Source organism: Festucalex cinctus, chromosome 12 (assembly GCF_051991245.1).
Source record: "Festucalex cinctus isolate MCC-2025b chromosome 12, RoL_Fcin_1.0, whole genome shotgun sequence".
Classification (NCBI taxonomy): domain Eukaryota; kingdom Metazoa; phylum Chordata; class Actinopteri; order Syngnathiformes; family Syngnathidae; genus Festucalex; species Festucalex cinctus.
In genome coordinates, this window is record NC_135422.1 from 13,449,214 (window position 1) to 13,463,519 (window position 14,306).

General features: G+C 39.7%; 2 protein-coding genes across 5 annotated transcripts; both read left to right on the forward strand.

Annotated features, from left to right (window-relative positions):
* Window positions 1-19: 19 nt before the first annotated feature.
* nusap1 (nucleolar and spindle associated protein 1) lies at window positions 20-7,970 on the forward strand. 3 transcript variants are annotated; one of them, XM_077539709.1, is made up of 12 exons: window positions 20-135; window positions 216-955; window positions 1,042-1,107; window positions 5,509-5,658; window positions 5,745-5,892; window positions 5,985-6,059; window positions 6,137-6,237; window positions 6,350-6,489; window positions 6,666-6,799; window positions 6,941-7,051; window positions 7,141-7,246; window positions 7,552-7,970. In XM_077539709.1, exons 2-12 carry the CDS (start codon window positions 881-883, stop codon window positions 7,637-7,639), a joined length of 1,194 nt encoding a protein of 397 aa, XP_077395835.1. In that variant the 5' UTR covers window positions 20-135; window positions 216-880; the 3' UTR covers window positions 7,640-7,970. The 3 variants fall into 3 exon arrangements, with proteins under 3 accessions (XP_077395835.1, XP_077395834.1, XP_077395833.1); XM_077539708.1 differs by lacking the exons at window positions 20-135; window positions 216-955; window positions 1,042-1,107 and adding exons at window positions 4,721-5,224; window positions 5,331-5,396 and having other exon boundaries at window positions 6,666-6,793; XM_077539707.1 differs by lacking the exons at window positions 20-135; window positions 216-955; window positions 1,042-1,107 and adding exons at window positions 4,722-5,224; window positions 5,331-5,396.
* Window positions 7,971-8,667: 697 nt separating this feature from the next.
* Window positions 8,668-14,115, forward strand: pacc1 (proton activated chloride channel 1). Of its 2 annotated transcripts, XM_077539901.1 has the most exons (9): window positions 8,668-8,742; window positions 8,822-8,937; window positions 9,672-9,771; window positions 10,651-10,860; window positions 11,014-11,168; window positions 11,232-11,371; window positions 11,687-11,828; window positions 12,720-12,827; window positions 13,328-14,115. In XM_077539901.1, the coding sequence occupies exons 2-9, from the start codon at window positions 8,908-8,910 to the stop codon at window positions 13,487-13,489; spliced, it is 1,047 nt and encodes a 348-aa protein (XP_077396027.1). In that variant the 5' UTR covers window positions 8,668-8,742; window positions 8,822-8,907; the 3' UTR covers window positions 13,490-14,115. The 2 variants fall into 2 exon arrangements, with proteins under 2 accessions (XP_077396027.1, XP_077396026.1); XM_077539900.1 differs by having other exon boundaries at window positions 8,682-8,937.
* The last annotated feature ends 191 nt before the right edge of the window (window positions 14,116-14,306 follow it).

The window sequence follows — 14,306 nt, forward strand, 5'->3', positions numbered from 1 at the left end:
TTTTCAGTTTTTCCAGCAGTTAGCTTCAAACAATCAATAAGGTACAGTATTTAGAAAAGAAATTTACTTTACGGAGTCTAACATCCAAATCTCAAGACACTTGACTCGAGTCAACTCGAACGCATATCTGTGATGGTGAGATATTAACACTTGTACATACTGGGATAGGTTTACTGTAACAAATTATTAATGGTCAAAATCTGCGCTAAATTTAGTTTTGTTGCGAATCTACACTCCAGTCCGGCAGGTGGCGGAAATGCATCGGAACCCTGGTTTGCCAACTGTCATTATACGCACAGAAGATGTCATGTTTTGGTTCTATTTAGGGTGGGTTTTGCTTTGCTTTTGTTGGGTTTTTAGTTTGTCATGTTTTGATTTTCTGTTTTTCCTAGTATTAAGCCTTTCCATGTCCACCTGTGTTTTCCTGCCCATCCTCATGTTCCATCCAATCAGCAACCCCTTCCACTTGTGTCTTGCCCAGCTGTGTCTCGTCGTGTGTAATTAGTGTGTGTATTTAGTTATCGGTTTTTGTGTCAGTATTTGTCGGTCCATTATTCTTGTTTCCCCACGTTCATATTGCCAGTGTTTCCGTCTGTTCATGTATAGTTCCCTCTGGTATTTTGTATTCGTTGCCACCCAGCCCTGTTTGCTACTTTGGTTTTTGTTGGATTAAATTTACTTCTTTTTTTCCGCACCTCTGCCTCCCTGCCTCGTTCGCCTCCTGCATTTGGGTCCACCACCACACTTCCGCGTTCATGACAGAAGAAGAAGAATCCGAGTTGTTTTCGACACGTGATGAAAATACGTACGGGCGCTGACCGACGAGAAGATTGTGTGCGATTTTCTGCTCCCTTTTCTCACTTTTTAAACATACTAAACTATGGATTTGGAAAACATGAAATATGCGGAGCTACGCGGTTTAGCGAAGCAGCTTGGTCTAAAAGCTAACATGAAGGTAAGGAAACATTTCCTACGTGCTTACATGTCGACTACATTACAAAAACAATCGTCTAACTGCCATGTATGTACGTGTGCAAATAGGCAGACAAGATTGTGGAAGCTATTAGGAAGCATTATGAGCAACAAAATGACACTGAGAAAGACAAGGTAAATTTTTGAATCACGTCTAATGTTTTGGCACGGCATATTTGTCAAGAAAGTGGAGCGGGGATCTCATTATTATATTTTTGTTTGTTTGTTTTCATCTAGGGTGAAGAGATGAAGGCCAATGTCACTGGTGAGGGGAAGGCACACGAATCCAAAGAGGTGGTTTGCACGTCTTCAGACAAGAGCAGTAGAGTGCAGAACAGCGCCAAGGATGAAGCAGGTCAGCCATCCTTGATAAGGATTCGCCAATTCCGGTCCCCGAGGTCCGGACTCCTGCAGTTTTAGATGTTTCCGCCTACCAACACATGATACTAAAGCTCAGGATCATTATCAGGCATGCTGATGCTCTGATTGACAGATTGTCAATTTTGGGAAATGTTGGCACCATTCTACTGCAGTTAGTTTTCACCGAGTATATGCTCTTGAGTGTTTTTTGTATCTTCTTTGTCAGGTCGTCAAACAGGGAGCACAGAGCAACGAACAAACTTGAAGTTTCTGGTCCGGTTGGGGAAAAGCCCATCTGAAGCACTGGGATTACTGCAGCAAGTGTACGGAGATGAGACGATGTCGCGCTCGCGTGTTTTTGAGTGGTGCAAAAGGTTTAAAGAGGGACGTGAGGACGTGGAAGACGACCCGAGGAGCGGAAGGCCTACAACCAGCAGAACTGAGGCCAACGTGGAGCGCGTCAGGCAGATGCTGAGTGGCGATCGTCGGTTGACTGTTCGATTGATTGCAAATGAGCTAGGCATAAACCGGGACAACGTCTGGAAGATTATCACTGAAGATTTGGGCATGCAGAAAGTCTGACAGGTCCCTATTCTTTAATCAAATATCGTGAGTTTTAGTGGAGTTTTTAATGAACTGATAAAAAAAAAAAAATGTCAGGAAAAGCCCATGGGAATATCTGAACTTTATTGAAGAGTGACTGTGCTGTTTTTTTTGTTTTTTTTGTCAAAATATATAAAAATATTTCAAAGCAACATTTTAATTACTGACAATTTAGGTAATTTATTAAACAAAAACAAATACATTTAGTAAATTTGAGCTAAAAAATATTTCAGATTGTTGAAAGGTGAAAAACATTTACTTATATAACAAATAGTTTAGTCTAATATACAGAAAAACAACATTATTTCAATATTCATTCGTTCATTATTTTAAAACGTGAATGTTTTTGGTCTAGGTGTCCATAATGACTATGTGCAATTGTTCGCATGAAGCACCCGAGTTACTTGCTTTTATCTGCCAATACAGAGTCCTGATCCAATAGCGGGGTTAGAAGAAGAAAAAAATCACGACTCTAGTCATTTTTATTTAGTCAAAAGAAGGTATCCCAACATGATACAGTATAGTGATTAATGTACATTATAAATTATATTAGATACTTCCGAAATGTATAATTACAGAGGTAACTCAAATCAGAAGAAATGCTTCAGGAAGAGGGATAATAGTTTGTAGTTACAGTTTAACGTTGTTTTTTGTTGTTGTTTTTTAACAAAAATTAGATCAAATTGTTCAGGGAAAATAACGACCACATTCCTGTCGTTACCCAATACTTCTGCAATAGCTCATGTGATTTCAATAACACACCTTGTCAATATATTTGTTCAAAAATATCTTTTAGTGATTTTTTTTTTAATTTGTCTAAATGTACTACTGGTATCGGCAGTTGGTATCGGTGAGTACTGAGGGTCTGAGTATCGGTATCGGTCTGAAAAAAAGTGGTATCGAACATCCCTACTTTGAATGATGGCAGGTATGTGCTGACTTTAGCACAAATTTGAATGTGATTGATTAATTCTTAATGCAGCCACAGCCCCAGTTATGAAAGGATGTGCACACTTGTGCAACCGGATTATCTCGGCTGTTTGTTTTTACAGTAGATTTTATTTTTTCAATTGGTCATAATTAGGGGTGTTAAAAAAATCGATTCGGCGATATATCGCGATACTACATCGCGCGATTCTCGAATCGATTCAATAATCGGCAGAATCGATTTTTTTTATTTTTTATTTTTTTTTAGGATTCACACCTTGAGCATGGAAGAATGTTATATGAACGGAACATTAAGACTTAATATTTTATTTTAATGCTGTTCAAACATGAAACCGATTACAACCTCTATAAGACTGAAATTTCAGATAAATAAATAATACATTTTCATATAAATCTTACACTCTACAAGCTTACTGATTATTTTCAAAATTTGAATGAAAAAAAATCGCAACAATCGACTTATAAATTCGTATCGGGATTAATCGGTATCGAATCGAATCGTGACCTGTGAATCGTGATACGAATCGAATCGTCAGGTACTAGGCAATTCACACCCCTAGTCATAATTGTGGAATTTTTTTTTTTTTTTTTTTTTTTTTTTTTTTAATATTGCAAGAGACATTTTATATCACCAGTCCATTCCATGTGTATGAAGTTTTTTTCTACTCTGTGGATTATTTTAGTTGTGTTTATTTCTATTGCGCAATGTGGAGTTTATCAGTAATTACTGGTGGGACAAAGCATTAATTATAGCACATTGTGCCGGTGTGAGATGGCGCAAGCTTGCCCATATAATTAATACTGGATGCTAAATGACAGAGAAGGAAGTAGACTGGTTCCTTTTCCCACTATTTTGGACGTAAGGCAAGACAGTTTTAATTTTATAGCACATTTCATACACAAGGTAACCCAAGGTGCTTCTCATATTTTAAAGTACAACATCTAAGTGCATTTGCAAATAAGAGTTAAAGACATTTAAAAGCAGTGCAAAGGGGGGAAAGTAGTAAATCGTAAAAACAACTTTTATTTAAAACAAAACAAAACGCATATGATGTCGTACAGGAGTCGCGACGGTTATTATTATTATTTTTAAAGTTCATACTTGTGTTAAATAAACGGCTCTAGCAGGTTTGTTCCAATAGAGCACAAGTCATGAGAAATTATTTTAGTCCATCGAAGAGTGTTTTTAACGGCCTACACTATACATAACAAAACACGTGTGACCCAGCCAGGACACGAGATGGCCACTTCAAATTTTTTGTACAAAACAAACTCCCAGTCGATGTCTGCTTTTATTTATTTTCACAGAAAAAGACACGCAGCATGCATTTTAATGCAATGTTTTAAATAAGTTCGACGTAAAGCCTAATTTATGCCTCCACGTTTGCTCTCGCGTCGATGAGCGCCGTCGATCACATGATCGACGCGAGCCATGAATTTTAAGTGCTGCGTCGCTCGTGGCCGGCCGACGTGCACACGTCGCCAAACCTTGGACGCACGTCGATGGCGGGGCGTCGCTCGCTTCTGATTGGTCCATTCGATGGCGTTTTTTCTTTTTTTTTTTCTCTCTCTCTCCCCGCCCCCCGCCCAGATAGTTTCCGTGAAGGCAACTGGCGGCGCAAATCGACTTCCCTGCTCGGAGACCACGGCTGTGCATGTGGATATGTGCCTGGGACGAGAGGCGGAAAACAACAATAAAAACAAAAAAAAACAAAAAAACAAACTGTGTTCGCTAAGCGCACGGCTGTTGTGTTTTGGCGAGTTTACGGCCGATACCGGTGCAAATTGGCAATAATTAATTGCTACGGTGATGAACTTACTCTCCCCCCGGCTTTGTTTCGTGTTTCTGAATTAAATTGAACTTCCTGAATCCGTCATAAAATGCAGAGGAATCGCCACTCTGTGGCGGCCCAGCCATAGCGACAGCGGGACTTGGTGTGAAACTCCAGCAGACACCGATGTGTATTGCGCACAAGTCGGAAGGCAAACGCACGAGCGGAGCTCCAACGTGACGCCTCGACGCGAGCCTCTCGCAGAAGCATACTGAGGCCTTAACGCTTCGACGTTCATGTTTTCTGCGATTGGCTGACGGGTTCTGTATGCCCGCGTCTGCGATTGGACGGAAGCCTTTCCTCGCGCGTTCAACCAATCATACGTCCGCGCCCCTGTTTTGAATCAGTTAACTGCTGTTGGACGAGAGGCCAGACGTGCGTTGTGCGAGACGGCGAGTTTCTGCTCTTTGAACTCGTTATAATCACACAAAATAATGGATTTGGATTCAATGAAATATGTGGAGCTACGTGACCTAGCGAAGCAGCTGGGTCTCAAGGCGAATATGAAGGTAGGGGAACGACATTTTTTCGCGATAACATTTAGCCTAACGACTACAAATTCACTATATTTTGTTCAGAAGTGCACGTCTAACTATTATATACGTGTGCAAATAGGCGGAGAAGTTGTTAAGAGCCATTAAGAAGCAGTTGGAGCAACAAAAGGACATCGAGGAACACAAGGTAAACCTTTGAACCAAGTCTGATGTTTCGGCCCGACAGACTTAAAAAACAAAACAATAAACAGCGCAGTTCGTAAAAAAAAAAACTATCTTGTTTTCTTCGTGTTAAACAGGTAGAAAATATGGAGGCCAATGTCACCGTTGAGGTGAAGACAGATGGAACCACGGAGATGGGTTGCAGCTCCTCAGTGTTTGTGAACACACGTCGAGGAAAAGCAAAAAAGAAAAGAACCAGTGATTCTGATGTCAAGTTGGATGATGAGGTATTCATGTCGTGCCCCAAAGCCACGTTCGTGAACGCACACTGATATTTTTTTTTGTCTTAAGGAAATTACTTTTTCTTTCAAAGGGACGCAATGAAGTGGTTCCAGAGATCCACGCCCACAAAAAGATTCGATTGTCTTCTTTATCCAAAATTGAGAAGGGAGAGAATGAGCCTGCGATCAAGTCTTCAGACCTGAGCAGTCGAGTGATGAGTGATGATAAGGATGAAGCAGGTCAGTAACTATTTTTGTATCTGTTACTGCTCTGAGTGTGATGAAAATGGAATTCATGTTCAAAATTATTATTTTTTTGTTTGTTTTTGTAGTAGCCAAATCCACTAGGATCCCTCGTTCCAAAGGGCAGCAGGGCAAGAGGACAGCCCTGAGACCAGTCACTCCCAGTAGGTGCTCCTTTTCCTTAAAACACGCGAGTACCACCAGAAAACAGTCCCGCATTATCTTTTCCTTTCTCGCACAGACTTCCAAAAACTCCACGAGGCTCATTTCAACAAGATGGAGTCCATCGATGAGTATGTGCAGAGGAAGACCAACAAGAGGAAGATGGAGCAGGAGGTGAAGGTACACAAAGGCGTCTTTTTATTTTTTAAATTTTTTTTTATTTTTATTTTTTTTTATATAATAATGTCGACAGTGAGGCAAAGGTGATGTTGCTTGTTGTGGCATGACGCAGGCGGCGAAGGCTACTCGCGAGTCCTTGTTCAGCCCCGCACCCTACAGGGACAAGAATACGCTTCTTCAAAACAAGATGGCAGAGACAAAGAAAGATGTGTTCAAGCCCTCTGTGCTTTCCACAAGAAGGATTAATGTCAGGTGAATTCGGAATTTGGTTTTCACATAATCTGATTACAGATTATTGGGGGCCGTGCACATCAGCTTTGATCTATGAAGCCTGCTAAAAAACAAACATAAAAATACTGTAAATCACATAGATTAATCGCCATCTTCCCTTCCAAGCCCTTCATATCATTTGTGAACCTCCTGCGCAGGTTCTCTGAGGCGATGCCTGATAACGAGCACAAGAGGTCGCTGGTAAAAACGCCGGCGCGCATGTCGCTCGCCATGGCCACCAGCACACCCAAGAAGCAGACGCCCGGAATAAAGAACATGGCTTCAAGTAACTGTATGCACAAGTCCTTACATTAGAGCAGAGGGATGTCAGAAAAGCTTTTGCCACTACTTTGGAAAATCCTAAAGTATTTTGGATGAATTCATTTTGTACGTGACAACATAGTCGAACATCAACCTTTGTTTCCCCCCCAAGCATCATTTGTGTTCACTGGCAACACGAGCGCAACTCCCGGAACGCAGAAGAAGGCCATTTTTGACCTCAAGGCCAGCCTGTCCCGTCCGCTCACCTACAAGCCTCACACGGGTAACAAAATGTCCGCCTTTTTTTTTTTTTTTTTTAGTCACAACGCCGCTATATTAACCTCGTCTCACTGTGTCCGTTTGCGCTCGTAGGCAAGCTGAAGCCGTTTGGCGACTGCAAAGACGACACAGCAGCCAACAAGTCTTTGGTTGCAGAGTCTCGTAAAAAAAACTACAAACAGCACAGAATGCAGACCAGGTAAATTCCACAATATCCAGTTGGTTTTGTTTGTAAAATTCTGTGTTCAATATGTAACTGTTGCATCTTTGCCAGAAGTCCCTTGAAAAAAAGAGGCTTTTAATGTCAATGGGATGTTTCCTGGTTAAGTTTAAAAAAAAAAAAAAAAAGGCTTGCTGTAATAGTTGTGCTGTAGTATGTAGTTATTTCTTGTTTATTAATTATTTTTAAATAATAACTACAATTTTAAATATACATTCAACCCCTACAAGACCTAAACTGTTTCTGTCCCTTTCAACATGCTTTAAACATTTACACGTTTCCAGGGAGGAGAGACGAGCCAAACACGCAGAAGAGCGCAAAGAGAAGAAGTCCAACTTATTATGTGCGCGACGAGGCCTGGTGATGACGTAAACTTTTGGACTGCTGCTTTTCATCTTGTAAATATGTTGTTGTCTGCCGCTATCTTGTTCAAGCATCTCCAAGTTGGACCTTGTTATAATTTTAGCTTCAATGTTCGTGAGTTGGAAGTTCACTGTATTTTACTTAGCGTTTTGCTTCTTTATTGTTGTTTTTAAAAATTTCACAATTCTATGTTAGCCGATGGTCTTTAGACCATTTTTTATTTTATTTTTTTTGCTTTAGTATGATCCCATGATATTTCTTCTTATGTAAACTGTCATTGCTTAATAAAGTTTGGGAAGTGTCTCTTCAACCCAAATAAAGTAAGATTTTCTGTTTCTGACATTTGCTTTTTTCTTCCTAGCAGAAATCTGAAGATTCTGTGCCAACAATGAGTGCTATTTTGAAGTGTCCATTAACAGCATCGAAAACATTATGCTGTCAAACGCCACGATTCGCTCTTGTTACAGTAAAGTGTGATTTTGGTGATGAGGGGTGTGTTTGCACCAAATATACCTTTCGGAATTATGGTTAAAAAGTTAAACCATACAATCTCCCAAACTGAACTGAAACTATTGACATAAGTACATTTGTGACTTTTCGTTTTTTTTAAATTATTATTAAATAAAATCCATAAGTTATAAACATCCTGTTTACATTACTGGTAGGTTCTCTCATTCCCAGATGTGACAAGCGTGTTGGTAGAATAGTCTGGTACAACATGCTTGTAAAATGCCACCATGTAGGTATAACATACTGTACTCACAAAATAAAAATAAAATTCTGGACAAGTTGATGACCAAATCGAACGCACCTTCTCATAAAGCTGCATGGTACAGGATTTCGCCGTTGCGTTGTCGCGCGAAGGTGCGTTCCATTATAACAAACAGACGTCCACATTTACATGAAGATCATATTAAAAACAGAAACTAATATTTCGTGTCCATAAATTAGTATATTGTCATCGCAGTTAAATATGTTATGGCCATAAATAAGCCACCCCTGGCCCCCTTGTCGTCATTCACGCCAACAAATGTACTGTTACATTTCCTCCCCAGGGTCCACGAAGACAACGTCAGGAAAGCTGGGTGGTACAGTGAACGAAAGCCAACCCCGTATGCGAGCTTTTTAGACGGTGTTTTGAAAACCTCTTTTCTTTGTGTGTTCACCGAGTTTCCTCTTTTGGGCGTTCAGGTTTCAAAATGTTGACAAAAAGTTGATGGTGGAGTGGGGAACATTCAGCAGAAGTGCTGTTTCGAAAGAGGAGGATAGTTTACGGAATGCTCGGAAAGGACAGCACTTATCGAGAGGTACGTCAAGTAGTAGATTAAAAACATAACTATGTAAAATTATTTTCTCAATAGTCAAAGACGCTTAACCGTGCGCTTTCTTATCGGTCAGTATGTGTGTGTGCGGCCAACAATTCTTAAATTATTTAGCGTGTGAGTGTGTCCTCCAGGACACACTTGACGTCATGTGATCCGCATGCAAGTGCAGGAAAAGAAGCTTCCTGAGTGAACGAGCTGACTGGACTTTGAAAAACAAAATGCGTGCAAGGTTATGTTTATTTAATTGTGATAGATAGATAGATAGATAGATAGATAGTCTGTGAAATATGAATTAAGTAGCAAAATCCACCTGTTTTTATCCATCTCAGGGGGCAACCATTTTTCCACTTAGACTGAAAAATGACATAATTGCTCAGAGCTCAGGTAATGACCAATCAACGGCTCAGGTTGTGAATGTCACATGACCAAACAGAAAACAGGTGAGATACGATTGGTCATTTCCTGAGCAGCTGTGATTTCATTTTCAATGGTTGACATGTTATTGGAAAGCTGAGATAATTCTCTTATTGATTATGCCAAAACCTCATTTCGGAAATGCTGTATAGGTCGCTGTGACTTGTTTTGCAATGCCAGTAATATTTTTTTTGTCAAAATCTGTTGCCTTAGTTCATATATCTGTCGCATAAAGGGTTATAATAACACCTTGACTATCGATGGTAATTGTTATCCAGTAAATGTGTTGTTTGATGCCACAGTTCAACGATGAGGACGACCACAATGAAGAAATGCAGTCACCGGATTTTTTCCGAGATGTCGTGGAAGATGGTGAGGAGCGCAATGAGAGCGTTTCGCCAGGTACAAACAGTTGTTACTTTGTGTGTTTTTTGTGTGTGTGGATTATTTGTAGTGATTGTGTTTATTTGTACTGTGCAAGGTGGCAGTATATGAATAACTGGTGAGAGGAGTCGTTGTTTATTTTTATTTTTTTGAGTGTGTGGAATATTTCTAATAGGGGTGTTAAAAAATAATCGATTCGGCGATATATCGCGATACTACATCGCGCGATTCTCGAATCGATTCAATAAAAAAAAATAGTGTTTTTTTTTTTTTTTTTTTTTTTTAAGAGCTCAGAATTGTTAACTCGGTAGTCTTACCGATTCAACGTCTTATCATCATTGCCTTTTTTTTTCTTTTCTTTTTTTGTGTGAATCGATTTTTAAACTTCCATTTTTAATGGAAAAATATTCAACAAAACGTCTGACTTCGGGTTAGGATTCACACCTTGAGCATGGAAGAATGTTATATGAACGGAACATTAAGCCTTAATATTTTATTTTAATGCTGTTCAAACATGAAACCGATTACAACCTCTATAAGACTGAAATTTCAGATAAATAAATAATACATTTTCATATAAATCTTACACTCTACAAGCTTACTGATTAGTATTTTCTAAATTTGAATGAAAAAAAATCGCAACAATCGACTTATAAATTCGTATCGGGATTAATCGGTATCGAATCGAATCGTGATACGAATCGAATCGTCAGGTACTAGGCAATTCACACCCCTAATTTCTAATATATATTTTTTTTAATTTTGAAATTGAATTTAAATGAAATTAATTATATGAAACGTGCATCTGTCCGTGTGTGACCAAGTACTTGTGCTTCCTTCTATTGTACAATGTGTTATCGTCATTAGAGAAGATTTTTTTTCCCCCGCTTTCTTCAGAAGATGACGCTCGAGGCAGCACGCCATCCATGCGGGTAAGCAAGGCGTGCCTGAAGAACGTGTTCACGGTGGTGCTCATCTTCGTCTACCTGCTGCTGACGGCCGTGGCCGCCTTCCTGGCCTACCAGACCATCTCCGACTTCATGGAGAAGCTCAACCATCCCGTCATGTCAGTCACCTACAAGGAGGTGGATGCCTTCTCACCACCCGGTGCGTAATCAGTCTTATCAGAGTTGCGTTAAATTGGGCGTCATTTTCAACTGCAATTTTAATATTAAACCGCAGCAATGGGGCATAACATGCATGAGATTATCACTATCATGGTGTCTATGGATTGTTTTGATGAGCTCTCCATCGTCATAGGTATCGCACTGTATCCCGACAATGCCCGGCTTCTGAGTTGCCGCCACCACTACCACGACCACATCCCACCCTTGGTGGACCCCGGGAAGCCTCAAGAGGGTAACTGCGTCATCAAGGAGGTCACCTATTACGGGCTCTTCACTAATCAAACGAAGGTGCGTGGTAAATATGTCCTCTCGAAAACAAGCTAACTGTCGTTAGCGCCCGTGTCGCAATAGAATGCGCTGGTGGTGCGAGGGCCGTCGGACGTCCGCAGCAAGGAGTTGATCTTTATGCAGTTCAGTCTGAACAAGACGGAGGAGGACTTCAGCGCAATCACGTACATGCTATTCGCCAAGTTTAGCGACCTGGACTACAGGTAACGCCACATTTTTGTAGTGCTAATTGCTAATCAGACTTATGAACTTCCGACTCCAGTTTGAACTGGATTCCTTGACATATATATATGTATGACAGAATTTATTATTATTTTTTTATGTATTTACTGTTTTTATAGACACCGCATTGATGTTATTGGTTGTGTGCTCGAATGATGTTGACCCAATAATGTACTAGTTCCGAATCCTACAAAGTTCAGATGTGCGTCTACATCATTGCTAGTAAACGACATTAGTCCATTAAGTAGTTTAAACTTGAGAATGAATTAATGACTCTTTCAAATGTGACTCTCCAGTTTTAATAAATCTGAATTCATGAGGGACTGTGAGAGGAACTACTCCACGTGGACCTTCTCCGGGGGCTTCCGCACGTGGGTGAAGATGTCCTTGGTGAGGACATCAGGCAAAAGCAACCAATCAGTGGAGTTTCGCCAAGAGGTAAGTATCCGATCTTAACCGATCTGCTGATAAAATTGCATTCAAAACTAGACTAAGTGCAATTACTGGAGAAATTGCGTGGGAATGCTAAAAGCTAAATGCTAAGGTGAGCTAACTTGCCTTGTTCAAATTCAATGGCTCATGGCGTATGTATTTTAAAAATAGCCATCTAATGAAAGGCAACGTGCATTTAATCATTTCAGTTGCCAACTGACATATTTGCAATGTACAGTCGGAACTGGGATTCAAACCCCGGACCTCCTGGACAACACACTTAGTATCAGAGAGCTTGTAATGATGAGCAGTTGTATGTATGGAAGTAGGCGTGGAAAATGGGACTTAGAAAAAGTTTAATGTAAGTCCCATTGAAAATAAATGGGGAAAAGTTGATATTTAACGTTAAATTGTGTGAGTACTGTATGTAAATATGGAATCAGGCCATATATACCCTGGAAGCCATGAATTTTTGAAGCAAGTTGAAATTTGAATACTGTAAATCGGAAGTATAATGTGGGAGTTGTTTCTCGGCAAAAATTGAGGAGAATAAAAATTTGAATAACATAAGTGGGATTCTTTCAGCATTCCCACAATAATCATAATTGGCTGTAATTTTGATGATTAAACTCCGATGTACTCGTATTTCTCAGCTGTGCTGGAATTACGCCGATATGCCATTGCACTATTTGTCCACTAGGTAGAGCTCTGACTCTTGACATTCAATTCGATTACACTTGTTGTTGTGGTTGTTCTAAGTATTAAGAGACCACAAAATCAGGTATCAGATTTTTTTTCTAACACATCAGCATTGGCATTAAAAAAAAAAAGAGGTAAGAATTCTGGGCGTCCACGATGTGTCCGTGGGGTCTTGATGATATTTGATTTGTCTTTCAGTCCGGTGTGGTCAAATTCAATGACAAGAGGCCCGAAATCGAAAGGAGCAACCAACTTTTCTTCGTTGTCTTTGAGTGGCGTGATCCCTTCATACAAGAAATCCAACTGGTAGGTTCAAGATCTCAACAGAGATGGCATGCACCCCTCTGCCAAGACTTCAGGCTGTTACGACAGTCCCAGTTGAAGTTTAGTATCAAACCAAAAATAAAACAAAGGGAATTCAATTTTCTGTAAAGTATTTAAAACAACCAAACATTGATGTCCCCGCTGGCTTAATGCCAACATAATAGAAAACACCACTGACATGCTAAAAATTAGCATCTATAGTTGTTATGTTTTCACCTTTTGAATGATGGATACACACAGTACTCACAGGCATATATTATTGAATTATTATTTAGATGTAATACAACACTCATATTTATATTACTAAAAACAAATGTATTTTTTGTTTTCATCTTAAATACATTACACAAGAAATACTACATGAAATTTCCGTTTCTTTGAGTGTAGGGGCAGTCTTTAACATACTCGCATAGTGAATTGTGGCGAACCGAACCATATCGCTCAGAAAACCACTTTTTTTTTCCCTCTTTGAATTCAAACAGATCGTGACGGCAAACCCCTGGTCGGCGGCGGCCATTCTCTGCGGCGTCTTTATGGCTCTCTTCAAGGCGGCCAACTTTGCCAAGCTGACCGTCCAGTGGATCATCAGAATGCGCAAGCGCCATCTGAGGGACAAAGCCCGCCAACAGGGCATCATAAACTGAACACAGGGGAGGAGAATGAAAATATATATTTTTAAAGCGCAGCCCAATCTGCAAACCAGCGAGAGCAGTGTTTATTTTTGTCATTCTTAACATTTCAAAACAAGATGAATTTTATCTCTTATTACATAATTTTGGTCTGAGTGGTAAGTAGAAACAAATGTCTGTTATTGTCAGTCAGACATTTCAGTTCCAACCTCTGACATTCCTGAGTATGCATCCCGTGCACATAAATGAACAGTTACATGACACTTAAAACAATTTTATGTTGTAGTTTTCCCCCCCAGCGTTCTTACTGTATGTGTAAAGCTGATCTAGATGTCAAACCTGTTGAATGCATTGTGTTACTGATTAGGTTTTATACAGAATAATTTAAAATATATATTTTTATTTTTTTTTCATGTGTCTCAAATACACTTATGACCATCGTCGTCTTTATATTGCTAACAGGGAATCCTTTGCATTTCATTTTTTATTACATTCCGATCTGCAGTTCAGTTTTGTCACGTATAGTCCTGCTGTTGTGACCAATTGTCAAAATGATTTGAATTTGTGTTTGTGAATTTATGAATTTATGTGGTCATCTCGTTTTCAAAATGATGTGTGGATAAAATTTGTGTATACCTAAACTTCAGAGTTCGCTGTTATTTAGAATAATTCCACCACTTTTCGTGTCCTTCTTAAACATCCACATTTCTGAAAGGGATTCAACCCTTTCTAAAAGTAAAAATATTCAGTTAATTCAGTACATACGCACAATCATACCTCAAATTCCCATTTTCTCACAATATCAAAATTTCTTTTGTCCGACTGTGCAGCG

What these genes read in the sequence shown, in the direction of transcription:
- nusap1 (XM_077539709.1), top strand. Translation starts at nt 881, where the DNA reads ATGGATTTGGAAAACATGAAATATGCGGAGCTACGCGGTTTAGCGAAG. An exon ending in CACCTACAAGCCTCACACGG is followed by an intron (nt 7,052 to 7,140) that starts GTAACAAAATGT and finishes TTGCGCTCGTAG; the next exon opens with GCAAGCTGAAGCCGTTTGGC. An exon ending in CAGCACAGAATGCAGACCAG is followed by an intron (nt 7,247 to 7,551) that starts GTAAATTCCACA and finishes ACACGTTTCCAG; the next exon opens with GGAGGAGAGACGAGCCAAAC.
- pacc1 (XM_077539901.1), top strand. Translation starts at nt 8,908, where the DNA reads ATGCTCGGAAAGGACAGCACTTATCGAGAG. An exon ending in GGATGCCTTCTCACCACCCG is followed by an intron (nt 10,861 to 11,013) that starts GTGCGTAATCAG and finishes CCATCGTCATAG; the next exon opens with GTATCGCACTGTATCCCGAC. An exon ending in TCATACAAGAAATCCAACTG is followed by an intron (nt 12,828 to 13,327) that starts GTAGGTTCAAGA and finishes GAATTCAAACAG; the next exon opens with ATCGTGACGGCAAACCCCTG.